General features: G+C 41.9%; 2 protein-coding genes across 12 annotated transcripts; one reads left to right on the forward strand and one right to left on the reverse strand.

Annotated features, from left to right (window-relative positions):
- Positions 1-292: 292 nt before the first annotated feature.
- On the reverse strand, positions 293-16,196 carry tp53rk (TP53 regulating kinase). Of its 9 annotated transcripts, none has more exons than XM_037532246.1 (10): positions 15,249-15,281; positions 14,272-14,376; positions 13,862-14,017; positions 12,615-13,112; positions 8,793-9,128; positions 7,007-7,321; positions 5,445-5,561; positions 2,116-2,454; positions 1,712-2,029; positions 293-950 (listed from the first exon to the last, which is right to left on the reverse strand). In XM_037532246.1, exons 4-10 carry the CDS (start codon positions 12,697-12,699, stop codon positions 625-627), a joined length of 1,836 nt encoding a protein of 611 aa, XP_037388143.1. In that variant the 5' UTR covers positions 12,700-13,112; positions 13,862-14,017; positions 14,272-14,376; positions 15,249-15,281; the 3' UTR covers positions 293-624. The 9 variants fall into 9 exon arrangements, with proteins under 9 accessions (XP_037388143.1, XP_017548231.1, XP_037388144.1 ...); XM_017692742.2 differs by lacking the exon at positions 15,249-15,281 and having other exon boundaries at positions 12,615-12,829; positions 12,940-13,112; positions 14,272-14,536; XM_037532247.1 differs by lacking the exons at positions 14,272-14,376; positions 15,249-15,281 and adding an exon at positions 15,736-15,917.
- Positions 16,197-17,501: 1,305 nt separating this feature from the next.
- On the forward strand, positions 17,502-26,009 carry slc2a10 (solute carrier family 2 member 10). 3 transcript variants are annotated; one of them, XM_017692743.2, is made up of 6 exons: positions 17,502-18,082; positions 18,181-18,253; positions 18,993-20,174; positions 22,443-22,565; positions 22,679-22,814; positions 24,586-26,009. In XM_017692743.2, exons 2-6 carry the CDS (start codon positions 18,250-18,252, stop codon positions 24,674-24,676), a joined length of 1,536 nt encoding a protein of 511 aa, XP_017548232.1. In that variant the 5' UTR covers positions 17,502-18,082; positions 18,181-18,249; the 3' UTR covers positions 24,677-26,009. The 3 variants fall into 3 exon arrangements, with proteins under 3 accessions (XP_017548232.1, XP_037388042.1, XP_037388043.1); XM_037532145.1 differs by having other exon boundaries at positions 17,502-18,253; XM_037532146.1 differs by lacking the exons at positions 22,443-22,565; positions 22,679-22,814; positions 24,586-26,009 and having other exon boundaries at positions 18,993-21,173.
- The last annotated feature ends 531 nt before the right edge of the window (positions 26,010-26,540 follow it).

Genomic DNA, 26,540 nt, shown 5'->3' on the forward strand with positions numbered 1-26,540 from the left:
TACACCCATAGGCGTTCATGCAGCCTGTATAATCACAGTAGAAAAGCATTGACCACTAGGATGGGATGCTCTGGAGCAGCTGCACATGAACCTCACATGTTTACAAAAACAATTCTGAAAAGAATCCAGAACCAGAAGTGGTTCTGTAATGGCAAGAATCTTTTCTCACACCTTTATTTTTAAAGACCACCATGTCCAATGCCAAACATGGGCTAGAAGGGTATAAAGCCCCCCAGCATTGGGCCGTGGAGCAGTGGAATTATGTCCTCTGGAGTGATGGAGCTCCATCCAATACCTTTGGGATGAGTCGGAGTGATCCAGAACTGACCATCCAACATCAGTACCTGACCTCACTTATGCTCAATCAAATCCTCACAGCAATGTTCCAACATATAGTATAAAGCCTTCCCAAAAGAATAGAGGCTTTTAGTGCAGCACAAGCTCACTATTAATACCCTCACATTTCAGAAGAAACACTGTTGTCTGCAATATTTGGGGATGATTCGGGCAGCTGTATGTACGAAAAACGTGAGATGCACTGCACTGCCTTTTTTTCTTAGAGCTTCTGTCTTCCTGTTGCTAAGTAACAGTAGTGTATTTCACAGTAGTATACAGTAGTATCTCTCACACTTTCATTAAATGTGCCAGGGTGAACTGTCTCTCCTCTGGTTCAGTTTGAGCGCTGTGCTCCACCACACATTTGAACGCTGAGCTGAGGTTCTGTTTGGAGGGGGTCAGTTTGAGAAAAGTCCACATTGAGTAAAGACCGTTCACATTAAGACTAGCCGGGGAGTCAAAGGCACCATCAGAGATCTTTTCTCCATCCTGAAACCAGGTTATCGTGACGGGATCCGGGCAGAAATCCTTCACGCACAGGTTCAGCGTACATTCTGTTCCTAACTGAGGCTGCAGAGGGTCACATTTGATGAACGCCACATTTGGGGGCTGACCTGCAAGAACATATTAGAAAATCAGCGATTTTTCTAATCTGAGCTAATTCAAACAGCTTCATCCACACAATAGTGCTACACACCAGCTCTGAAGACATTTTAAAGGTTCCTACAAGGTAGGCTTGGATGTAAGGTTCTAGGAAGGTCCTTTAATTGGTGTAGACCTTTTACATCATGGAAGGTTCTTTAGGGAGCCATAATTTTGTGGTATCATTCTAAGGAACACTTTTGGTTCCATTTGGCACCTTTATTTTTTAGGGGTATTCCAACTACTTTTCAAAATTTCTGCATAATTAAATGTTTCAAAATGTAAACTGAGTCATTCAGAGTGGTTTGTTGTGAAATGCTCTGTTCTAGAGAAACTTGAGTCAGAATTGTTCACAATGGTGGTGATAGGCACCAGACGTCCACCTCTAAAATCTTCCTGATGGAAAGTTACGAACACCTGATGTCTTGGACATCGCTTTATGACTGTTTGGAGCAGGTTTTGGCCTATAAGGTATTTTTAAAATCTAGTAATGCATATTCCAGGTGTTGCAAAGTAGTCCTCTAAGAAACGTTATATTAAAGATGCATCGCTGTTTTATCATCGTCAGCATCCCATATAAGAACTCACAAGTCATGTGTAGGTTCACTGGTGGTTTTGGATAATAAATAAAGCGGCTATGTTTGTGTTGTAGACATGGTGACCCCTGGTTCCTCTCACCACCGCTGTAAACAAGATTTTTAAACCTAGATCCACAGACACATGACTGACTCACCATCTGTGTTGATGTGATAGGGAACATCTTTATAGAACGGTGCGGGGAAGCTGCTGTGGTAGACTCTGCAAGTACAAACTGTTCCAATAGCCACACTAGCCACCATTAGCTCGGTCTTGCTCCACAGGCTGTACATCTTCTCGTGGTCAGAGAATGGACCAAACTGGGTGGCAGGCTGTAGCAGCTCTGTGCCCTGCCTGTGCCACTCCAGCCTGACATCTTCTGGGTAAAACTTCTCAATTCGACAGCACAGGACCAGAGGCTGACCTAGTTTGGGGATCTGTGGTTGGCTTGATATTTGCAGAAGGTCTGGTGGGACTGAAAGGAGATGCCTTTAAAATACAGTGGAGAAAATATGCAAAACATTTGAGGAAAAAATGAGATATTTAGAACAATGTACAAACCTTGGATTCTGACTGTTGTGTTTCTGATGATCTTCCTATTGCCACAGTGAACCACACAGCAGTATCCTCTGTTGTCATCATCTACAGTCAGTTTAAGAGTAATAGTAGAAATGTGGACGTTCTCCTCGGACTCTAGTTGTGTTAGATCCTGCAGGTCTTCCATTCCTATTAAAGGATCTGTTTCAGTGATGCCGGCTGCTCCGCTGTTACAGGTTGGCTTTTTGTACCACTGGATTTTGAGGTGTTTAGGTTGAACTCCTCTGACAGTGCAGCTCAGTTTGGTTGGTGTCTTTGCGTAAATAATGTCAGGTTTGACTATATCAGACACTGTAGGAGGCACTGTGAAAGATAAATAACATTTTCTGTCACATTCCATAATAATAAAGCTCTGCTTTCTAACACAGTTTTAACAATAAATGGTATTAAATGGTGGAGTTAATGTGTCTGCTAATTCCTGCCAGAGATGTGTGAAAAGCGGCTATGGCTGAACTACAGCTTAAAGCAGAGCTAGGTACGTCTGCGTTTTCATTTGTTTGATATTTTTTAGCCTATACTAGAACATTAGCACATACCCAGACATCTATGATTTACAGCCAAGATGGTAACATGGACATAAAATGTTGTGGCTCCCAAGCTGGTTTAATTTTTGGTAAAAGGATAAAATGGCTTTTCTTAATATTTGGGTTGCCAACCCCTGGGTTAGATCCACTTTTCATTTGCTTATAGCAGTCATTGTTTATTGTTGGTCAATCTGAATATTTCTGTCCAGTGGCAGGGTCATTTCTCTTCTTTTTAAAAATTCATTTAAATTCATTTAAATTAATTGTATATTAATTTGTCTGTTCTTGGTTCAAATTGATCATGTTAGATTACTGTTTTGGTCTGTGGTGTCGACCGAAGGAGAATGGCTTCCCCTTTTGGGTCTTGGTTCCTCTGAAGGTTTCCGTTTCTTAAGGCAGACGTGTCAAACTGGGGACCTCTAGGTTCCTTAATAAAGAAAATGGTTCGTTGTACAACCAAAAACTCATTAAAGCATTTGCATGACAAGATTGATGGAGAATGTGCCTTTTTTGGAAAAGGGCTCTACATAGCACAGCATAGAGTTTGCTACTTTCAGCTGTGCCACTGCCTATAGAAACATCTTCCTTGATCCTAAGGGTCTTTTATTATGACTTTACCCTAATGTCCTAGTCTAGACAACAGTACTTTGAAAATTCAATTTAAGTGAGCTGGGACATGATCTGTTGCATGGCCTCTGTGCTCACCTCAGCTTTGTCAACTAAGACCATCTATATACATCAAAACTCTGAATTTATAAAGACCTTTGCTCCTTTGCACCTTGTTTATTTTGGTCAGGTATAAAGGTGGGCTGTTGTATCTCACATTTGCCTCCAATGTTTTGGTTGTAAACACATGCTGTGTCCATTGTTAGCATTTGCCAGGGTTCCTGCTGACTCTTGCTGCTGCTCCAGACTCTATTGTCTTTGCTTCACTTTTATCCTGGAGCAGAATACTGTTAGCCTGGGAGTCACCTACACCTTATTGGGCGTATTCCCAACAAATTGGGTGGGTTTTGTTTGGACTTGGAGAAAAAGTGGCTTGGCGGGTGAATAAAATTTGAGATGGTTTGTCATGATTAAGTACTTTCAGTTAACAAAGTGCATTACTTAAACATTAAACTGAACTTTGAACAGGCCTAACTTCTCACATCCAATCAGTTATCAATACTGGCAGACATACAGTTTAGTCACTCCTGTTGAAAGGACTCGCCCGTCTATATTATGCGTATTCAACATCAGCGCATAACATACTCTGGATGTGCATGCAGGCCTAACAGACACAGATTATTCAGTTCACACAGCATTACTGACTGTACAGTGTTCTGCTACATTAGGAAACTTTAGCAGCCAGTGAACTGATCGACATAGGCTATAAAGGTAAGCAAGGAATAGTTACACTTCCAGTGTTATTGCTGTTCATTCGTCTTTCTAATTGCGTGAGATCCTGTAACAGGCAACACATTCAAAAATGTTAACACTCCGAAAACATAAGTGAGTTTGTGCAAGCTGTGCAACTTATGGTACACAAACCAATCAAATCATTTAATTATATTATTAAAATAGTTTACAGTTTCCTTGTCGGGGTGTTGCTTAGATTATGTAAGAAGCTTTTGGTTCTTTGTAGCAGGGATAAACATTGGTTTAAAACAGTGCCATCTGGAGAAACTTAAATACATATCTGCAAATTGTCCAATGCAAGACATCAGTGCACAACATTAAATGTCGTATTATTTTGTATTATGGCTAGAATTGCTTTACACATGTATTGTTGGGGGGCTTTTCGTGCATTTTGGCAGGTTTTGGCAGGTTTTTTGACTGGAAACCTGGGACAGAAAGAACCAGGAAACCCTGGTCCCCCACTCCACCCTCACTCTCCTCCTGGCTAAAAGACACTATCTTTACTAGAGCTCGAGAAGATTAAGTACACTGAGACATTTTAGACAAGGTGACAACCACCAAATTCATCTCCTATACACTTAAAAAAGATGCTTCTTCAAGGGTTCTTTAATAAAGAAAATGCTTCATGAACACTCAGAGAACCCTCTGCATGACTAAAGGGTTCTTTGCATGGTGAAATGGTTCTTCATATTGACGGAGAATGTGCTGCAGATGGTTTTATACAGCACCAAAAAGGATTCTTCTATTGTAAAAAGCTTGACATTGTAATGATAGAAGAACCCTTTTTGATCAAAATATGCCATTTTATATTTATTTTCTATATATTATTTATTTGCCATAATAATTGGACAGGCCACATTTTTGGTTTTTATTTTTTCCCAAATTATTAAATTCAGCAAATGAAGAGTAGCAGTGTAATGAAATATGCATAAGTGTGTTCACTTATGTGTTCAGAAAATCACCAACATATGCCATCGTCACATTATAGCAGCAACAAATTAAAAAATCATTCTGCATGACTTCACTGTGCACGTCACTTTGTGTGTTAATTCAATTCAATTCAGCTTTATTGTCATTATACAATACAGGGTAGTACAATATAACGAAACACTATCTGGCTACTTTTCCAGTGCAGTAATAAAAGATGCATAGTAAACAGTGCAAAGACAAAAGACAGTAAAAGACAGACAGAATGTTATTATTAATGTCCATTTTTTGTGTGTTTGTCAACTTTTGCTTAAAATTTCAGCACTTTTAACTCTAAACACCTTCTCGCATGTTGTGCAGGTCCCTCATAACTGAAAACGATTCTATTTTCAGGTTGAAATGAATAGTTTTTGTCAATATAAAACACAGTGAAGTTAATCATACCTGCATGCAAGTGCCTGTAAACCATCACTGCACCTCCAATGGCCAAAACCGTAAAGAAAACACTTGATATAACTGTTCCAGCGATTAGAGCCAAAGTGTTATAGGGCTGCACCGGAGCTGAAACATAACAGAAGACAATTAAAACTAACATCAAGCCAGCTACAGTTATTACAGGAGAAAGAGTAAAATCCAATCCAATTCATTATAACTGAAGTTGAAATTACTCAGAACAAACATTGTGTCTGAAGAAATTCATTGCGAACTCTACACATCCCATAGTTCCTCATACAGGACTGTACAGTGAGACAATGTAGTCACGTACGTTAGGAGAAGTGAATCCTGTGCAACTACAAACAGACTGTCGTGTGTGTTCAGACATTAATTTGTTGAGTCTAAAGTGCTCAAGCTCTAGTCACTTATTCATAGCCAGTTTTCCTGAGCTGCTCTAACTATGGGTCGTGTGCAGTTACAAACACTTCCCCACTGCTGCTGTCTGTGTTCTAGCGTCGAGCTGGCCAACATGGCAATATATTTTGCTATTGTGATACATTTTATTGCAATACAGTTTTCTTTTCTGAACATATTGTGTATACCGTCAGTACTTGTAGACCACTGACCAACTGCCTGTTTCATTATGAAGCGAACAAACTGAATCCCGTTCAACTTAGTACAACACAGTATGAGAAATATTAATAAAAACTATTGTAATCAGTTTTTGATAGTATTTTTTAAATGTAGCGGTGCTGCAGCTCTTTTTTCTCTGTTCCAACTGACCAGACATCTGAAAAATAAATGTGACATACAGCAAATTTGAGATTGTGAGTATGACTGCTTTTATTATCATGTTTAGCCTACATGCTATCTTAGCTGATTAAATTAAAAGATATATGGATAGATAGACAGACGGACAGATAGATATATCTACATTTCACAACAAGAACATTAAAATACAAAACTTTAACACGCTGCATAATTTTTACTTTATTTTCATTTTCAAACCCTTTCAGTTTCCATGAAGTTCTACGCAGCTGTTTAGGATGGAACTAACAGCATTAGCACATGTATATCTGCGTTTAACAGCAAGTCAATCTCGGAGCAGCCAGAATAATACTAATGTTTGTGTAAAGAATAATTTGTAGGCTTATATGCATCAAAAATACAGAATATAATCAAAAGTATTAGTTAACAACTGTGTAGTGTAATTATGTCATTTAATGAAATGATTTGAGACAAAAACTGCACGCCTGGTACATGATTTTGTTTGTGCACCTGTAGTTCACGTTAGCTAGATAACACAAGCCCAAAGACTGCTGGGATAGGCTCCAGCTCCCCCCCGCGACCCTGACGGAGAAGCGGCTTAGAAAATGGATGGATGGATGGATGGAATAATGTTTACATTTCAAAAAAGCAGGGAAAATGCCATGATATTAGCCCTTTAACGTTTTACGCCACTGCTGTATTAGATTATCTGTAAATGAGCACCATGGAGGCCCCATGCAATTAAAATGCAGCTGATAAATCAAAGCAGTAATGCGTTCATAATCAGATTAAGAAGCTCCCACCTTCAACTGTCACGCTTACACTCTGGCGATACAGCTCAGAGAAAGACCTGTGCTGTATCTGACACTCGTACAGGGTGACATCACTCTTCAGTCTCTCTGCTTTCACAGTGATACGGCTGCTGACGCTGAACGTGCCGTCGCTGTTAGGAACCGGAACTCCAGTGCAGACGTCCCACTGGGCCGACTCTGTGCCAGCTTCAGTCTTCCAAGTCACTTTGAGCTGCTCTGGGTAGAACTTTGTGATGTCACACCGTAAGGTTTTCTCCTCTCCGGTCATCACTGTGACTAATTCAGGCAGGGAAACCAAAGGCCGAGCTGCATTGAACAGGAAAAAAGGTGAGGACAAAGTCAATAAAAACCAAAGCAATTGTAAGTAGAACACAAAAATATGAATAAAAACTGTTGATCTTTTTTCTCTGTTCCAACTGATCAGATTCTGAAAAATATGGTGGCCTAGCATGTATCAGGAAAATTTCTAGAAGTATCTTCTTCTTCTTTCGGCTGCTCCCTTTAGAGGTCGCCACAGCGGATCATCTGCCTCCATCTTGCCCTATCCACTGACTCCTCTACTTTTACACCAACCATCTCCATATCCACCTTCACTACATCCATAAACCTTCTCTGAGGTCTACCTCTTCTCCTTCTACCTGGCAGCTCCATCTCCAACATTCTTTGCCCAATATATCCACTATTCCTCCTCAACACATGTCCAAACCATCTCAACCTGGCCTCTCTGGCTTTATCTCCAAACTGCTCCACCTTCACTGTCCCCCTGATCTGCTCATTTCTAATCTTGTCCATCCTTGTCACTCCCAACGAAAATCTCAGCATCTTCATCTCCGCCACCTCCAGCTCAGCCTCCTGTCTTTTAGACAGAGCCACAGTCTCCAAACCATACATCATAGCAGGACGCACTACTGTCTTGTAAACCTTCCCTTTCACTCTTGCTGCTATCCTTCTGTCACACATCAGCCCTGACATCCGTCTCCACCCACTCCATCCTGTCTCCACCCTCTTCTTCACCTCTTTTCTACACTGTCCATTGCTCTGGATGGTTGACCGAAGATATTTGAAAATTTCTAGAAGTATCATGATATTATATTTTTGCCATATTGCCCACCTCTATTCTAGTGTTTATGGTAGTTGTAGTCCATCAGGTAATGCAAGCACTAAAGAATAAATGTTTGTGGGGAAGAAAAGGGCCTCCTTATGTATATAATGGCCAAAAGTTATTTAGTTTGGGTATGAGAAATATGTGAAAACCAGTATGAAGTATGTGAAAACACTGAGTATTAAAGAGCCCACATTCAATATATTTATTGTATCCCCCCCCCTCCCCCCCAACGCCCACTTAGTAACAGCCATAGTTCATTTCCACATGATTATTTTCCATTTTGCACCCTCTATTTATCCTGTAGAATTAGGCTGTCTTTGTTACTGTGGCACATGGAAATGAATTCTGTTCTGATTGGCTGCCTGGAGTCTCATACAAAATGTTGTTGGCAATTTTGGATGTTTGGATTCTTCGGAAGGATGCAATAACACATTTGCTTCCCCACACTCCGTATCCCCTTTGCATGAATGGGCAGCTGAGAACATATGATGTCACAACCATGAATGAAACACTGTAAATATGGACTGTGCACCTTAAAACGTTAGAAACGTTTCAATCATAGCACATCATAATGATTCATTTAATTGTTTTCAAGAGTTCTCCATGATGTAAGTCTTTAAATCTATAATGTTATAATGAAGAAATCAGCAAGGAATTAATGCAGCAGCTGACCTGACAGTTTGAGGTGGACGGTCCGATCGTACTGGTCAGGCTGTATGATGACACCACATGAGTAAACTCCCTCATCGCTGATTGTTGTGTTCTCCACATGTAGAGATGCATCTCCTTTCAGGAGCCGAGCCTCGTCTACAGAAAATCCTCTGGTGCGTTTGGTTACAGCATCATTCTGACTGGCGAATAAAGTCTCAGAGACGCCGTTCTTGGAGACTTTCCACCACACGTCGATGTTCTCTGCATGTGTGCTGGGGAGAGTATAACTGCAGCCCAGAGTCACAGCTGTGCCGACTAAGCCGTGCTGTGTGTCCACAGAGCTGTGCAGAGCAGCTCCTTGGAGAAGATACAGGCCAAAAAGCCACAGCTTCAGACCATCAAAATCACCAAATAAGTGAATGTTTTACTTGGTTACCTACTTTGTTTAACCAAAGGAAATTTCTGGAGAATTTTCTGTAATTCTGAGCCTTTACAACACAAAGTTTGAGCTGTATAATTTTCCTCTGGTTAAAAAAATATTAATCAAAATAATTAGATTAGTGATGCAAACATAGTATATGTATTTCTTCTAATTCAAATACACATACACACACACACATATATACATATGTACACACACACACACACACACACATATATATATATATATATATATATATATATATATATATATATATATATATATATATTATGCACAAACATTTTATTAGCTGCACTGACCATATAGGAGCACTTTGTAGTACAGTTACAGACTGTAGTCCATCTGCTTCTCTGCATACTTTGTTACCCTGTTCTTCAGTGGTCAGAGCCCCCAAGGATTATCTGGGTGGTGGTCATCGACGGGCTCACAGAGCGCATCACAGACTACATTAACTTCTGAGTGGACTCCACTGTCCCAACCAGGACTGTTAAATGTTACCCAAACAACAAGCCGTGGGTAACAAAGGACATTAAGGCTCTCCTCAACAAGAAAAAGAGGGCCTTCAGAGCTGGAGACAGGGTGGAGGTGAGAACAATCCAGAGGGAACTGAGGACAGCTATCAAGGAGGCGAAGAACAAATATAGGAGGAAGCTGGAGTGGAAACTCCAGCAGAAAAACATGAGGGAGGTCTGGAATGGAATGAGGACCATCACCAGCTTCAGGTCCAGCAACAACGGAGGAGCAGAGGTCAGTGTGGACGGGGCCAACAAGCTAAATCTGTTCTGTAACACATTTGACACTGCAGGCTCTGCCCCCACCCCAGCCTGACTCCTCTGCTGCCAGTCCTCAGCAGACCACCCCCTGCCCCTCCTGATAGCCTGCTCCCCTCCTGTGACAGCCCATCTCACACCTCCATCCCTCCCCCACCCACCACCTCTACAGTGTGTCTCACTGTAGACAACTGAAGAGACTCCACGTAAAGAAGGCTGCAGGCCCTGATGGGGTTCCACCCAGGGTGCTTAAAGCCTGTGCCGCCCAACTTTGTGGAGTACTTCAACATGTCTTCAACTTGAGCCTTGAGACTCTCCAGAGGGTCCCCATGATGTGGAAGACATCCTGCATTGTTCCTGTTCCAAAGACGCCACGACCCGGTGACGCCAAGGACTACAGGCCAGTGGCACTGACATCTCATGTCATGAAGACCATGGAGAGGCTCGTCTTGGATCAGCTCCGACCCATAGTCCAGCCTTTTCTAGATACCCTCCAGTTTGCCTATCAGCCCCGCCTGGGAGTTGAGGACGCCATCATCTACCTGCTCAACCGAGTTTACGTTCACCTGGATAAGCCAGCCAGCTCTGTGAGGGTCATGTTTTTTGACTTCTCCAGCACATTTAACACCGTCTGGCCCGCTCTTCTGGGTGATAAGCTCACAGTGATGCAGGTAGATGCCCCCCTTGTGTTCTGGATTGTTGACTACCTGACTGGCAGACCACAGTACGTATGCCTTCAGCACTGTGTGTCGGACAGAGTGGTCAGCAACACTGGAGTTCCACAAGGAACTGTCCTCTCTCCCTTCCTCTTCACCCTCTACACTACGGACTTCAGCTACTGCACAGAGACTTGCCACCTTCAGAAGTTTTCTGATGACTCTGCAATAGTTGGATGTATCAGCAAGGGAGTGGAGGATGAGTACAGGGCAACGGTGAAGGACTTTGTCGCATGGTGCGAGCGGAACCACCTCAATGTGACAAAGACAAAGGAACTGGTGGTGGCCCTGAGGAGGGACAAGGCGTCGGTGACCCCTGTGTCCATCAGCAGGGTCAGTGTGGACACTGTGGATGATTACAAATATCTGGGTGTGTATATTGACGGACTGGGCTAAGAACACTGACGCCCTCTACAGGAAGGGCCAAAGTCGTCTCTATTTTCTGAGGCGCCTGAGGTCCTTCAACATCTACTGGACTATGCTCAGGATCTTCTATGAGTCTGTGGTGGCGAGTGCTATCCTTTATGCTATTGCATGCTGGGGAAGCAGGCTGAGGGTGGCAGATGCCAACAGACTCAGCAAACTGATCCGCAAGGCCAGTGATGTTGTGGGTGTGGAGCTGGACTCTGAAGCTAAAGGCCATTATGAACAATGGCTCCCACCCACTCTACGACACAGCGATGAGACACAAGAGCTCATTCAGCTCAAGACTCACTCTACCAAAATGCACCACAGAGCGCCACAGGAAGTCATTCTTACCTGTGGACATCAAACTTTATAACTCCTCCCTTAGTGTGACTCACAAAACTCAATACGAAACTGTTCATATGTGCAATAATAATTGTGTGTGCAATAACTCAGAGGGACACTAACTTAATTTAAATAATTGTAACTGCTTTATACCTGATGTTTCATATTACTATCACAATCACTACCACCTTACTATATTCATAAGTACTTAAATCTTGTGTACATACTGTAAATTTCTCTATATTGTCTTAAATTATTAGTAAAGTGTTTATTTTTACATAAGTGGCTGCAACTGTAACAACTGCAATTTCCCCCTGGGATCAATAAAGGAATCTGAATCTGAATTCTCAGCACTGCAGTGATACTGACGTGGTGGTGGCATGTTTGCATGTGTTGGACAGGTAGACAAGGTAGACAAGTAGATCAAACACAGCAGTGTTGCTGGAGTTTTTACACACCTCAATGTCGCTGCTGGACTGAGAATCAAAGACATCCACCCAACAGAGTCCTGTGACCACTTATGAAGGACTAGAGGATGACCAACACAAACTGTGCAGCAGCAGATGAGCAATTGTCACTGACTTTACATCTACATGGTGGATCAACAAGGTAGGAGTGTCTAATAGAGTGGACAGTGAGTGGACAGTGTATAAAACTCCAGCAGCGCTGCCGTGTCTGATCTACTTGCTCCAGTGCAACACACATGAACACACCACCACTACGTCAGTGTTAAGAATGACCCACCTGCCAAACAATACCTGCTCTGTGAGGGTCCATGGGGGTGCTGACCACTAAAGAACAGGGTAACAAAGTATGCAGAGGATGGACTACGGTCTGTAACTATAGAACATACACACACAACCTCATTTCTAAAACTTTGGAACGCAATGATGTTACCTTAAAAAAGGTTCTCCATATACATATTTACAAAAACGGTTCCTTAAAAAACATCCACTGAAAGGTTCTTTAGAGAACCTAAACTGGTTTCCATATGGCACTGGGAACTCTTCGGCAGCTTTATTTTTAAGGGTGTGTCTTTATGTTTGCTTACTCTTTAGATGTTCCCGCACATTTCGATTCTCAGCTCCGCTCGACTTTTATACTTTTTACAACAAACAGAAACTCCCACGGCCGTAACGACCGATGAGCTGGAAAATCCTCTTACCTGCAGAATGGAAGTGCATTAGGCTGATATGCAGTACGACTGTGAAGGCACACAATTGTCTGATTGTGGAAGTGGTTCCTGCCATGTCTGAGACAAACAGCAGCGGCTCCTGGCACTTCCTTTGAGGTCAAACTCCACTCTGCACTGCTCTTAATCTCTCTCAGCTCCTGGGCTTTGAACTTGGCTGTAAAGCATTGCTGGCCTTCAACACTGACCTGAGCATTTTATTTCACTGCTTAAGTAATTGTACTTTGCAGCCATACCTTATTATTATTTTGGAAGATGTGTTACTCGAGTATTATTGAAATTGATTGAATTACCTCACCTCTCACTTGAAGCCCAGGTAATCAAACCGAAGCTCTTATTTTGAAAACAGCTCTGAGAAGAACCAGTTCACTGGAAAAGACAGTTATGCTTAGGACAGTTGATGGTGAACGAGGACGAGGATGACCAGCAACAAGATAGATCAGAGGAATCATGAACCGGCCATTCAGAAGCCTGTAGACCAAAAGAGAAGACAGAATATTTTGGAGAATCACTATCCATGCGGTCGCTAGGAGCTGGAACCAATTTGATGACACTTGATAATAACAATAATGTTGATTTAAAGGCCAAAATGTCCACACACAATTGTCAAAATGGTGCTCTACCAAATGACAACCCAGCCATTCAAACAGACTGACCAAAGACACACCCAGCCATTACACTTCACCGCTAATGCAGTCCTTAACCACTGAACAAGATCCCTCCTCACAACCCACGCTGTCTGAAAGACCACATTCACAGTCAACATCCAAAGCAGTCCTTTATTTACAAAAACAAACATGAGCAACTCAAAGGTGCCATCAGTGTTACTCCAACAAAAACAGTATAACTGATGTCCTGCACCATAGACGTGTGCATTCACATGGTTTTCTCTTATCCAACCATGGATCTCTTTCTTCCTCTCAGTCTAACTTCATCCAGTTTCTTAATGACAGCTGGGGCCTTTTTGGAGGAAGCGGTGTAGCTCTTCAGAAGTCTTTCAAACAGGGCTTCTGTGTTGGGGTGCGTGCTGAGGAAAGCCTTCTCTAACACATACATGTCAACTCCTTTGTCCTCAGGTAAGGCAGAGATGTAACTCAAGCCAAAGTCGATTAAAACCAGTTTGCCATCTCTGCCCTCTTTGCCTTTCACCAGCAGTATGTTGGAGGTGGTGAGGTCTCCATGGACTACATCTTCATCGTGCATCTTGGCCAGGATCTTACCGATCGTGTCAGCCAGGCCGTAGAGCGCTTCTACGCTCTGTCCGGATGCCTGAGCTGATGCGATGTGCTCCCTCACAGTGACAGAGTCGATGATCTCTTCGAGGAAAATGCAGTTGGTGGTGTAGTCAACAAAGTAGATGACTGGCGCGTCAATACCTAAACAACAATAACAACAACAACAAAAAAAATAATCAATGCATTACACAACACTGCATGTTATTAAATTATCCTAAATCACTGAATAGTTACTGACCAAAATACATACACGCTGTGTTACTGGATCAAAATACATACACATTGAAAAGCTGCTACAGTTGTTAAGCAGTGATTGAGAGGGGTAAAAAAAACAGACGAATGAAAACAGACGGTTCTTATTGGCTCAGTGTCTGATGTTGGTAAGTTAATCACACCCTGTCCTGTAGTACAGCACATGGCTTCTGTTGTACACTGGACACTGTACAGCAGTGGTTTCCAACCCTGGTCCTGGGGAATGACCTCTTGTTAGTGCCCTGTTGCTGCTCCAAAACAGAATAAGATTTTTAGGTAAAAATAAAATAACCCTCCTTTGCAGGAAAAAGGACATGCTGTTCATTCTAACAGGTTTAACAATAAACGATCTTAAGTGTTAAGAAGTGGTTGGGATAGTGTAGTGGTTAACACCTCTGCCTTCTATGCTGTAGACTGGGGTTCAATCCCCACCTGGGCAAACACCCTACACTGTACCAATAAGAGTCCTTGGGCAAGACTCCTAACACTGCCTTGGCCTACCTGTGTAAAATGATCAAATTGTAAGTCGCTCTGGATAAGAGTGTCAGCCAAATGCCATAAATGTAAATCCTGGAGTTAATGTAGAGCTGCTAATTTACCCTTTAACCCTGAAGGCTGGTGTGCAGACTGCTGGTCACTATAGCACAGACAACGATCTTGCCTAGCTAGTAGCTAATGAGAAAGCAAAGAAACAGATTTAAGACGAACATCGACAATTTGGAGAGGAACTGACCCATTAGCATTTTTAACCACACCTATTTTCCAGAGACATTTAATCTGCAGTGAGAAAGTGGCAAACACTAAAAAGTTGCGATGCTGAAGTCAGTTTTTCATTCGAATTTTCTCGTTCCACCTTAAATAGCTCAGCAGGGACGTTCCAGTGCCTCAGGCACTACTTAGAGTGGAACAGGAAAATGCGAAAAAGAAGCTGGCGAATGAAAAGCGGACTTCAACCTCACCAAAGTGGAACGTTCAGAGACATTTTACAAGAAACTGTTCTACTTTCGCAGAAAAGCCTCCTGCCAGAGATGCGAGAAAAGCGGCTACAGCCGAGCCAAAGCTCAAAGCAAGCAAAGTCTGCATTTTTGTTTATATTATTTAAGCTATACTAGTACTTTACCTTTACACACACTGAGACATATTTACAGCCAAGATGGTAAAACATTACTTCAATAAAGGGACATAAAATGTTGTGGCTTGGTTATTGTTGAAAAGATAAAATGGTTGGTTGTAACAGGTTCTTAACACTGGGGTGTCGACTGTTGACCTGTATCCAACCAGTTTACCACACCTGCTCGAACTAATCAACCTATTTCCAAGTCCCTGATTGGCTGGACCAGATAAACGTGTCAGGTAAGGGGCAGGACAGCTGAAGGGATATAGTTTGGGACTAAACTCTGCAGTAAGGTGTCTCTCCAAGAACTGGTTTGGAGACCACTGCTGTATAATATTCTATTGATAAAGAGTAGTATACACTATGTACTGGTGCAGTATACAGTACAAAATATGCTATTTTGACCACAGCCTAAAGCCAAGTCTAAAATAGCACACTACTTTAATACACTCATGAATGGACTTCTACTGGTGCTGCACCATTTTTCACATACGCGTTTCTGGACGCAGCCTTGAAACTCCTTCTGGGTCATCGAATCCAAAGCTTTTGAGTCGACTCTTCATTCTCAAAAGCTCGGAATCTGAGAATCGACTGCTTTTGGAAGTCGACTCCCAGCCCTTCTCAGGTGACTGGAGAAGTGAGTGACCGACTTACTAACTGACTAACTCAGTCACAACCTAGTTAGTCTACTGACCCGCTTTTCTACAGCGCAGAATGGACCGAACCTCCTGCGCGGTTCTGCGCCGAGTCAGTTTCTCATCGAGGGCGGGATGGCGGTAGAGCTTCTGGAATCTCTCCTTAATGATCGCGGATTTTCCCAAAAACCTGCCGCGATAAACACGAGCTTCGGCGCCCTGTTTAATCAGAACTGCCTGCTGTAAAAACTGAGAGACGGCAGGTTTGTTATTGACAGGCTCCATGTGCGCCATGGCTGTTCGACTTCAAGCCAGGAGGTAGTTGCGACTATTTTCAAAATAAAAGTCCTGCGTCTTCTTGGCCGCTTATTTCTCAATAAACATGTCCTTTAATCGATGTTTCATTTCATCACTGTCTTGGTAGCCTTTGTGGCAGCCCTGCTTATCTGTACGGAATTGTTCAGGCTAGTGTGTGTAGTAGTTTTTAGTGAATGCCCTAGAGTGTGAAGGCAGACTTTTTATTCATTTAATTTCATTTAATTTTATTAAGTTCGTTCTAAAGATTTTTTCAAAATAAAACACTTCTCGGTTGACACGCACGAAGTAGTTACCAGTTAGCCACCAAGTTTGTCTAAGCAAAAACATTGTTTTAAAATATTACCAAATTTAAAGACATTAATAGGGAAATTACAGTCATATAAACATGCCTGTTGCCATATAAATGTAGAAGGGTTGTGCTAATGTGAGTAGCTTAATTGTGTCTTAATTGCAAACGTGGGGAAATGTTTGAGGCGGTTTCTGTAACCGTCTATGAGCTATGCTGTTGATATCAATTAATGCAAATAAAATTTGAAGCTCAACACTTTTTAACAGTTTTTTTCATTTTTTGTAACCGCAAAATCAATCGCCTGTAAATCTCCTCGTAATCCATGTTAAAGGAGAATTCCACTACTTTTTTTACAATTTGAATAAAGTCATCTAGAGTGGTTTGATGTGAAATTTCAGTGTAGAGAAGACCACAGACTCCAATTTCCTTATGTAGCCATTTTTTCCCCAATTGTATGACAAAAATGACCTCTTTTGGGTTTTTATATGCACTGTTGATCATGTTTATAATGTTCATAAATAGTGATAAATCTAAAAAAGTGTTCGTGTACCTCTCTGCCGAGAATGTATTTTAATTCTAGATAAAAACGATCGTTACTAGCTCGTAAAGTATCAGGCATCTTGCAGCGTGTTCAGAACTGTTTCATATCTGGGAGGAATCTTTAAAATACGTTAAACTCTTCAGACGTCTTGTTCCTGTCACCACCACTACAAGCTATTCTGTCCATCTAAATCCGAGCATTTCGTATCAAAGCACTCTGAATGACTTTGTTAACGTCTTAACGATTTAATTACGCAGAAATGTTGAAAACTCTGCAGAATTCCTCTTCCATTCTTTGTTTTGTGTAGCGTTATTTTTGCCCCACACGTATTCCGACAAACCCGCCCTTCCATGCTATGATTGGCTAGTAGTTCATATTCATTCGCCCTTCACTGTGAACTAGTGGCCAATCCTAGGGAAGGAGCGTGGATCCTGTCGGAATAGAGGTGGGAACAAAAATAGATGTTTGGAATTTTCTGCCACGTAGTTGAAACTTCCTTGTCGGGTCGCAGACCCCATCAGAGGAGAGACAAAGGCCAGAAACAATCGCGGACGTCTTTGAAGGAAGCAACATAAAACAGTGGTAATTACTGGTTACAATTTGACATCAAGTCTCATTTTTCTGCGGCAGATGAGAAATGCAGGGTGCAGTTTTCTTCCAGAAACTTTTTGGATGCTCGGCCTGGAGGCGTTCCAGCTTGATGATGAAACACGACCAGGTTCACGATCAGGGCAGCTTCCAGAGCAGCTTCCAGAGCACTTCAGCTTTCCATTCCAGCACAATATACCCCCACTGATTTCTTTTACAACAGACCAGACCACCCAACCCAGACAGCTAAATCTATTTCTGGTTAAAAAGTTATGCACAGTTTGTAAGCAGTAGGGTTGATATGGGAGCGAGCTGCGCCTGCTGAGGGCTATTTATGGATAATTAGGACGTAGACAGGCAACCTCGAGTAGGCTCATCACAAACGAGGAGCATCAACAAGGTGGTTGCCATGGTTACGCGGTTGCAGTGACGACCCTCCGGGCTGAAGGGGCTTCAGAGCAGTTTGGGGGTATACTCTGCACACGTACACAAGATATATTAACAAGACGTTTCATTTTTGTTAGCTGGGTCCTGCAGTACCTTCTACTGTTTTGTTTTGCTTAGCAGGCCTGCTGAGAAGAAGCCTGTTGCATATTAGTGAACCATGATGCAGCTTTGAAGATCCTCAAAGAAAAAATGGGTAGGTCCTCGTGTAGTTGTGCAGTTTGATGTTAGAAACTAAGCAAATCTGTTATCTTGTTCTATTTGGTTCATGCTGTTTGAGAACAAACAACCAAAACATCTGCATGGCATGGATTTGAGCCCAACGATTGTGGCAAGGTGCAGCTTTGATAAGATATAGTCATTTAGAGTGGTATGGAGAAACTTAATGAAATTTGGCCATTTTAGGCTTGTGATTTTTTAATAGCTCCAAACGATGAACAAAAAACGATTAAATAATGATTTAAATGGTAATTCTTTCTCAGGATTGCAGCAGGCCCACGATTGAAGTGAAAATGAAATCAATTTTTTCAACATTTCTGTATAATTCATTGCCTCACAACACTCTGCATGTCTCACTCCACTATGGATGCGTTTAAAGAAATAGTTTAGGCCAAAAACATGTTTATGGACTTCTGTAAAACAATGTCCTAGACATCAAACAATATATGTTTGACCATTTCATGTAATAATGTCCTGTGAGGGTGCTCTTAGAGGTAGATGTCTGGTTCCTATCACCACTGCTGTGAACAATTCTGACTAAGTTTCTCTAGAACAGAGGGTTTCACACCAAACCACTTTGAATGACTGTTTACATCTTAATGACTTATTTATGCAAAAGTTCTGAAAAATCACTACAGGGCAGTGACCTCTAACACCATTTCCATAAGAAGTATTTGAAACTTTACTGAATAACTAAAGTTAATAACTTTTCCCAGGCTGCCCTGTTCTGGTCCTTCCCACTGCAGTGTCCACTCTTGGCGGCCTGGTATTTGGCTATGAGCTTGGGATAATCTCTGGTGCCTTGATGCAGCTCCAAGCCCAGTTCCATCTGAGCTGTGTCCAGCAGGAGACCGTGGTCAGCGCTCTTCTCATTGGGGCTGTCTTTGCTTCTTTGATCGGTGGTTGGCTGATCGACCACCATGGCAGGAGGACTTCCATCCTGCTCAGCAATCTTCTCATTCTTGGAGGCAGCCTGATCCTTAGCTGTAGCAGCTCCTTCCTGATGCTAGTCGTTGGCCGGCTCTTGGTGGGCTTCGCCATATCCATATCTTCGATATCCTGCTGCATCTTTGTGTCTGAGATGGTTCCCTCATATCGCAGGGGTCTGATGGTCACTCTGTATGAAGCTGGCATCACTGTTGGGATCTTGCTGGCTTATGCGGTCAACTATATGCTCTCTGGTGCCCAGGGTGGATGGAGATACATGTTTGGGTTTGCCATTGCGCCATGCCTTGTGCAGCTAGCCTCTGTTTGGGTTCTACCATCACAGCATGAGAGCATGGTTCAACTTATACAAGAGAGTCAAAGCTGCAGTGATGGTGCTGAAGAAGGGACTTCAAGCCAAGAGTTAACAGAGAAAAAGCGATACACCATCCTGCATCTCTTTCAGCAAGAAGATAACATGCGCACAAGGACGATAATTGGTCTCGGACTCGTGCTCTTCCAGCAGTTCACAGGTCAGCCGAACGTGCTCTTCTACGCCTCCACCATCTTCCGCTCTGTGGGATTCAGGGATTATGCCTCGGCTGTGCTGGCCTCAGTCGGCCTTGGGATTGTTAAAGTCATTTCGACCTCAGTGGCGATGCTCTGTGCAGACAAGGCCGGCCGGAGGCTGCTTCTGATCAGTGGCTGCTCGGTGATGGCTGTAGGTTTGATATTTATTGGATTCTTGAGCAGGAATTCTCTGTTTGACACAAGACACTGTAGCTCTGAGATGCACCCAAATGACACCATACTATCTGAAAACCTCACTGAACTGTTGAAGATTACAAATGGTACCATTGATGCTGGACGTTCAGATGCGCCTGCAGCTCCTTGTGCTGCGGGGAATTTCAACTGGCTCATTTTGATCTGCATGATGTCAGTCGTCAGCGCCTTTTCTGTTGGGTTTGGGCCAAGTAAGTGGAGTTTCACTTCTAGAAAGAAGATATTCATGACATAAGGTAGAGCAGGGCACAACACAAACTTGTTTTGTTGCTCATTTTAATAAAAAAAGAGCAAAAATGAATAAGCTACACATCTCTGCAACAAATGAAACCAAACTTCGAGCATGTACAATTTATGAAATTTTAACTGAATTGTCTTCATAAAAAGTGAATATTATGCGACTAAAGAGTAAATCGACTGATTGTCTCTTCTTTGTAGCTAACATTAGATCATACTGACATGAGATGAGGAACTGTACTGTAATAACTGAAATATTAAGACTGTGGAAATGTCAGTGAATACACTTGTTCTGCAAGCACAGTCAACATTAGCTATCTAGCAAACAAAAGTCTTAAAGCACTCAGTAAAAAAATGTAAACATGCTCCCGGTGGTGCGTGTGGTACAGTATTAAAAGGCAATTTACGTTCAATTTACGTTAACCACACAGATCAATCCAGACTACTTTGTCTTTGTAAATGTGTGGAAAACAGGATCTAATGGTGTAATCTAGTGTGATGTTAGATTCCTTCTTATGTTCTTATTGAACGCTGGTTGTCGCTGTAGTTAGTTGGTGTTTTATCCTGTTGGTCTATGTGCCCCTCTGAGGGTCCCTGCATGGCCTTGCATGAAAATACGATGGTTATAATGAACATCTAATCACTTAAACCATGTGGAGGAATCATCAAAGAAGGAAAATGAATTATGTCACCTAAGTATGTAGTGAGTACAACATTTATAACGGTGAAAAAGTAACACACCCACCAGAGTTAGATCCAACTAGGCCTAAAGTTAGCAGGATAAAAAAGAAATACTGTGTCGTGATACTGACCCCTGGCTTTAAGAACGCTGAGATTATTTGCAAATGAAACTGTAACTCAGTACCTCTAAATCCGAGACCTTGGTTCTCAGGCGGAAAAGGGTGGAGAGCCCTCTCTGGGTCGGGGATAAGCTCTTGCCTCAAGTGGAGGAGTTCAAGTATCTCAGGGTCTTGTTCACGAGTGATGGTACAAGGGAGCGGGAGATTGACAGGCGGATTGGTGCTGGGTCAGCAGTGATGCGGGCTCTTTACCGGTCTGTTGTGGTAAAGAAAGAGCTGAGCCACAAGGCAAGGCTCTCAATTTACCGGTCGATCTACGTTCCCACCCTCACCTATGGTCATGAGCTTTGGGTAATGACCGAAAGAATAAAATCACAAATACAAGCAGCCGAAATGAGTTTCCTCCGCAGGGTGTCTGGACTCTCCCTTAGAGATAGGGTGAGAAGTTCAGTCATCCGGGAGGGACTCGGAGTAGAGCCGCTGCTTCTTCACGTCGAGAGGAGCCAGCTGAGGTGGTTCGGGCATCTGGTTAGGATGCCTCCTGGACGCCTCCCTCGGGAGGTGTCACAGGCAAGTCCACCTGGGAGGAGACCTTGGGGAAGACCCAGGACACGCTGGCGTGACTATATCGCCCAGCTGGCCTGGGAGCGCCTCGCAATCCCCCTTGGAGAGCTGGTGGAAGTGGCTGGGGAAAGGGATGCTGCCCCCGCGACCCGAACCCCGGAGAAGCGGAAGATGATGGATGGATGGATGGATAAACTGTAACTTATTAGAAACCTAAACGAGCTTCTGATCATTAGCAATGCACAAATTATCCAGTTATAAATGTACATAATTTAGACAGTTTATGGTAGTCAGTGTTGTTAGCTTTGAATTTTACAGTACATAAGCCAGCAAGATGGGGAGCCCCCAAAAAATCCTGCTTAGGGCCCCCAGAAGACTAGAGCAGGCCCTGATAGAAAATAATTGCAGTCAGCCTAAATAATTGTGATCATCTCCAATAATTGTGATTAGGCGGTAATAACTGTGATGGGCCTGGTTCAACCAAAAATGGAACAAGCACAAGTGTAACACCCTTTAGAAGCGTTAATTGTACCTGATTTAAGGGTTGAGCTGTAACAGTCAGTTAAAAATCTGTTTCCTAATTAAATAACATGAATCAAATAAAGTGCCAAATTGAAAATTTCAACAAGGAGCTTAAAATAATACACACACACACACACACACACACACACACATATATATATATATATATATATATATATATATATATATGAATCAAAAACATTCATGCTATAAGAACAGCCTTTATGGTTAAGATTGCATCTTATATCTTTGACTGCGATTCTACGATTCTATATGAATGAGAAAATGATCAAAAACCATTTCGCCCATGAGTGACACTGTTAATGTGACCTACAGTGACTTGGCTGGTCCTGAGTGAAATATTCCCAGCAGACGTGAGGGGACGAGCCTTTGCGTTCACCAACTGCTTCAACTGGGTGGCCAACCTGATAGTAACCTTCTCTTTTTTGAGCGTAATAGGTAAGTCTGCCGTGCTCTAAAGACAGCAGAAACACTTATCCACACAGTGCTCCCTGCACTGAGAGTCCAGTGGCTGATATTAAAAGTTGATTCTTTCCAATTTGTTCTCACAGATATGATCGGCCTTTCTGGAGTGTTCTTTATTTATGGAGTGGTTGCAGTGGCGGCTGTTGTTTTCATCTATTTTCTGCTACCAGAAACTAAAGGCAAATCTCTCCACGACATCGACAAGGAGCTCTGTGAAAGACGGTTAGATGAAATTTGCATTTTTTTTCCCCACATTTCAGTTCTGGAAAAGTATGTATTTGTGCTTTTAACTCAATATTGTAGATAAATCAGAGGACACCCATAGTGTATGGGAACAAACTGTTGCTCGAGAGTAAGCAGATGCTTAAGGGGAATTTCACTGATTTTTCAAAATTTTGCATAAAGTTGTGAAGATATAAAGTCATTTATAGTGGTTTGATTTGAAACTGTTTATTGTATATCATTTTTTGAACTATCCAAAACCACCAGTGATCCTAATGCGTCTTCTGAGTTTTATATGGAATGTTGATGAGTGGTTCTATATAGAACATTGAAAGAACCATTTGCATGATTAAAGGCTTTTTCAGAGTGTTGGAGAATGTGCTATAGACGGTTCTATACAGAACCTTTTTGAAAAGGGCTCTTCTGTTATTACAAGCTTGACATCATAAAAATAGTAGAACCCCTTCTGGTGCTATTTAGAATCCTGTTCTGGTGGCGTTGCGTCAGTGTCAGTGTCAGTAAAACTCACGGCTTATATGAGCATTTATAAGAGGAGCTGTGATGGATCACAGCTGCACCTCACTGTCCTGCCCCATAAACTGGTAAGCTGAGTTGCAAGTAGTTTGTTGTTGACACCGTTTGCCCTGGATTCTTCTGCTTCGGCGGCAGCAGGTTCAGTCTCTCTCTCTCTCTCCCCAGTTATTTGTATGTTCTGGGTTAAATTGATATGGCTCCACAACATTTTGGAAACAGACCTTGTTGAAGTCCTCCACAAATTTTGCAATATTCCAAAAACAGGCAAGAAAACTGTAAACAAAAGCTACTTCAGGTTTTAGCCACGTTGAACAGCTGTAGCTACATGAATTTCTGGCATCAAGCAAAACATTTATAACCATTTTGTATTGCATTTTGCAAGAACTTGAATGGGATGAACCTTTTAGAGCTGTTAAATGCTTCAGATGTCTGGTTCCTAGTACTCTTAATAATGAACAATTTTAACTCAGCAAATTTCCCCAGAAAGGTGCATTTCACACTGAAACCCTTTGAATGATTTTGTTTCCATCGAAACCACTGAATGATTAAGTAATTTTGCTAAATCGGTGGAGTTCCCCTTTAATGTGTTTAAAGTTGGAAATTGCCTCACATGTTTTTGTTGCAGGTGTTAACAAATCGAAAATGACTTTCAGATTTCTGCAGTAATCTGGTAATTGAAATGGTCATGTAAACAGCATACTCTGATTCCTTAGCTTGGAGTAAGGTCTAGAAATCTGATAAAGAGAGCTGGATTTTAGCTCTGTAATCAGATTTCTCAGTGCATATAAAGTCTTACTCTTGATTTCTTTTGGGTTTCTCAGTCTGCACATGTGAAAAACAGTTGGTGGTACTAGAAATAAGCAAGAAGCGTTGCAGAAAGAAAAACTCTAAGCGACGCTGAAACCAACTACGTGCTTGACTAACTGAAGGATTTAAATATTTATCTTCTAGATGATGCATGTTCATATTTTCAAAAAAATGTTAAAAAAAAAAAGTCAAAGTTTCAGTATTACATTATGTTTACGTCACGTCTTCTTCTGTGAGTTTGCTGGCTGGTTGCAAAGCAGAAATCCGATTACTGTCTAACTCATGTAGGCCTTGGAGTTTCCCCATTATCTGAGTACTCAAGTGCATGTAAATGCTTTATGTGAATTACTGACAAAATCTGATTTTCTGCAGTTATCAGTTTATTATGTGCATGTAAACGCAATTGTTGACAGTTTGTTTCTTCTTCCAGATTTCCTCACAGAGAGGACTTTTGCAGAATCTTCAGAAGGCACCGCTCACCTGGCTATCAAAGAGTGTCTTGGGGAAATTCATCAGGATGATATTCAAAAATTGTTCACATCGGTGTGGCCACTTAATCCACCAGCGAAGATCTGGACCTTTACTGTAACAGTAATAAATCACTTTTTTAACATTGCTTTATTTAGGAAATTAGCTCTGCACCATGTTATTTATTGCATCTGCACAAAGTATTAAAGAAAATGTCAAGTAATTCCTGCATATTGCATTCCAAGAGGCCGGGCTTAGACTGGCTCCTGTAACGCGCAGCTTCTGAAATGGTTTTCAGCACTGCTGGATTGATTAGCTTTGGTGGGATGGTGTTTATCTTTGATACATGATAAAAAGCCTTCTCTAAAACAATAAAAATAAATCAGATCCACTCTTGTAGAGCTATGCTTTCACTCCAGCAGGTCCAAGCCAGTGGCATTCAGCTCATGCGCAGACACAATCTGCGTTGGGTTAACCTTATATTTTAAGCTTAAAACCAAAACAGTGTGGTTTTGAAACATCCTTGCTTGAAAAAAACTATTTAGGGTTTCTTTTGGTTTTGTAATGTGTTTTGGCTTTTTAAATGGGTTGATATCACAATGAATAGGATCCTCATGGATCCTGGTTTAACAGGTTACCAATATCTTATTCGAGATGCATCTAGAGGAAACTGTTGGTCTCTATTGGAAACCACGCAGCCAACTCCCATTAGAAAGTAAACCACTATGTTTAATTAGAATGGCTTCTAATGGCCCCTTTTTAGCAGGATAGACATTAACTGTGTAAATATAAAACTACAGCTTATGCGGCCTGGATAAGCTAATAGGTTATATACATAGGTACGTATTTCTGTGGTTACGTAGACACCCCATAAACGGACAGGAGTACAGTGGTCTGCGGAACAAAGTGGAAATCACTTGTATATTCGGAATGACATCCCTTCCTGAACATCAGTGACGTTATAAGTGAGGAGACCTGCCACTCGTTGAAATATGAATTGGAACGGTCAATTTTCCTATTAGGACTTTGTTTATGTGGCACAGTCGCACTGTCCTACTGCGCATGCGTTCAACTGGCCTGAAACTGCGGCTCTGCAATCGTTTCTCACACTCCCAGCCGTCCGGAAAGACAGAAAATGATGTACACTTGCGATAAATAAAACACGTTTATTTACACAAATATCCTGAAATACTACTCATCTACATTAGGACATACACATATGTACAACCATGTTTGAGACTCATATTTTAATTTTCTGAAGGACGCATGTTCTACCAGGTCGAAACAGCTCGCGATGAGGAAATGCATTTACATATACTCATATTAGGGATGTACATCAGTATCGGAATAAACAAATATCCATGATGAGTTTTCATGTTCACTGTGCTAATTTCAAAAATATTATTCAGCTATCACAAATCTGAATTAAAATAGGTCACAAGGTGAGAGCGCCTCTAAGGTGGGGGAACTGTTGCAGTATGTCAAGACAAGACAAAGACAGGTTTTCTGCTATAAAAGATTGACAGATAACGCATTATCGTCATCGGGCGCGTGCACCACCTCTTGACCTGGACACAGAGCAACAGAGGCAGCTCTCAGGCCATTGAAGGCCAACCATGCTAAACATGTTAACACGGCTAACTATGAACGCAAGCTGTATTTCATTCACTGTTAGCAACATTAGCATTTTCACTGAATTTCTCCAAGTCCAGAGCACCGACCCAACGTTGCCCAACAAACACTAACAAAACATCAGTGTTGGGTTGGCCTGGTCTACCTGTGCGACTGTTAGTCTTTAAACATGTTCTGCTTCATTCACACTCTTCTAGATTGCTTTCTTCCATTTATGCTGTTCTAAAATGTCTTGCACCATTCTCAAATTAGTCTTGAATATTATCCTCTCATTATCACTGTGCA

Source organism: Pygocentrus nattereri, chromosome 21 (genome assembly GCF_015220715.1).
Source record: "Pygocentrus nattereri isolate fPygNat1 chromosome 21, fPygNat1.pri, whole genome shotgun sequence".
Lineage (NCBI taxonomy): Eukaryota > Metazoa > Chordata > Actinopteri > Characiformes > Serrasalmidae > Pygocentrus > Pygocentrus nattereri.

Bases quoted from the DNA above. Each gene is read 5' to 3' on its own strand.
- tp53rk (XM_037532247.1), bottom strand. From the start codon at position 12,699: ATGGCAGGAACCACTTCCACAATCAGACAATTGTGTGCCTTCACAGTC. The intron at 9,129-12,614 runs GTAAGAGGATTT...ATCTTCTCCAAG, and splicing joins AATGCACTTCCATTCTGCAG to GAGCTGCTCTGCACAGCTCT. The intron at 2,455-5,444 runs GTATGATTAACT...TATCTTTCACAG, and splicing joins TTACAGGCACTTGCATGCAG to TGCCTCCTACAGTGTCTGAT.
- slc2a10 (XM_037532145.1), top strand. The intron at 20,175-22,442 runs GTAAGTGGAGTT...TGTGACCTACAG, and splicing joins TTCTGTTGGGTTTGGGCCAA to TGACTTGGCTGGTCCTGAGT. The intron at 22,815-24,585 runs GTTAGATGAAAT...TTCTTCTTCCAG, and splicing joins AAGGAGCTCTGTGAAAGACG to ATTTCCTCACAGAGAGGACT.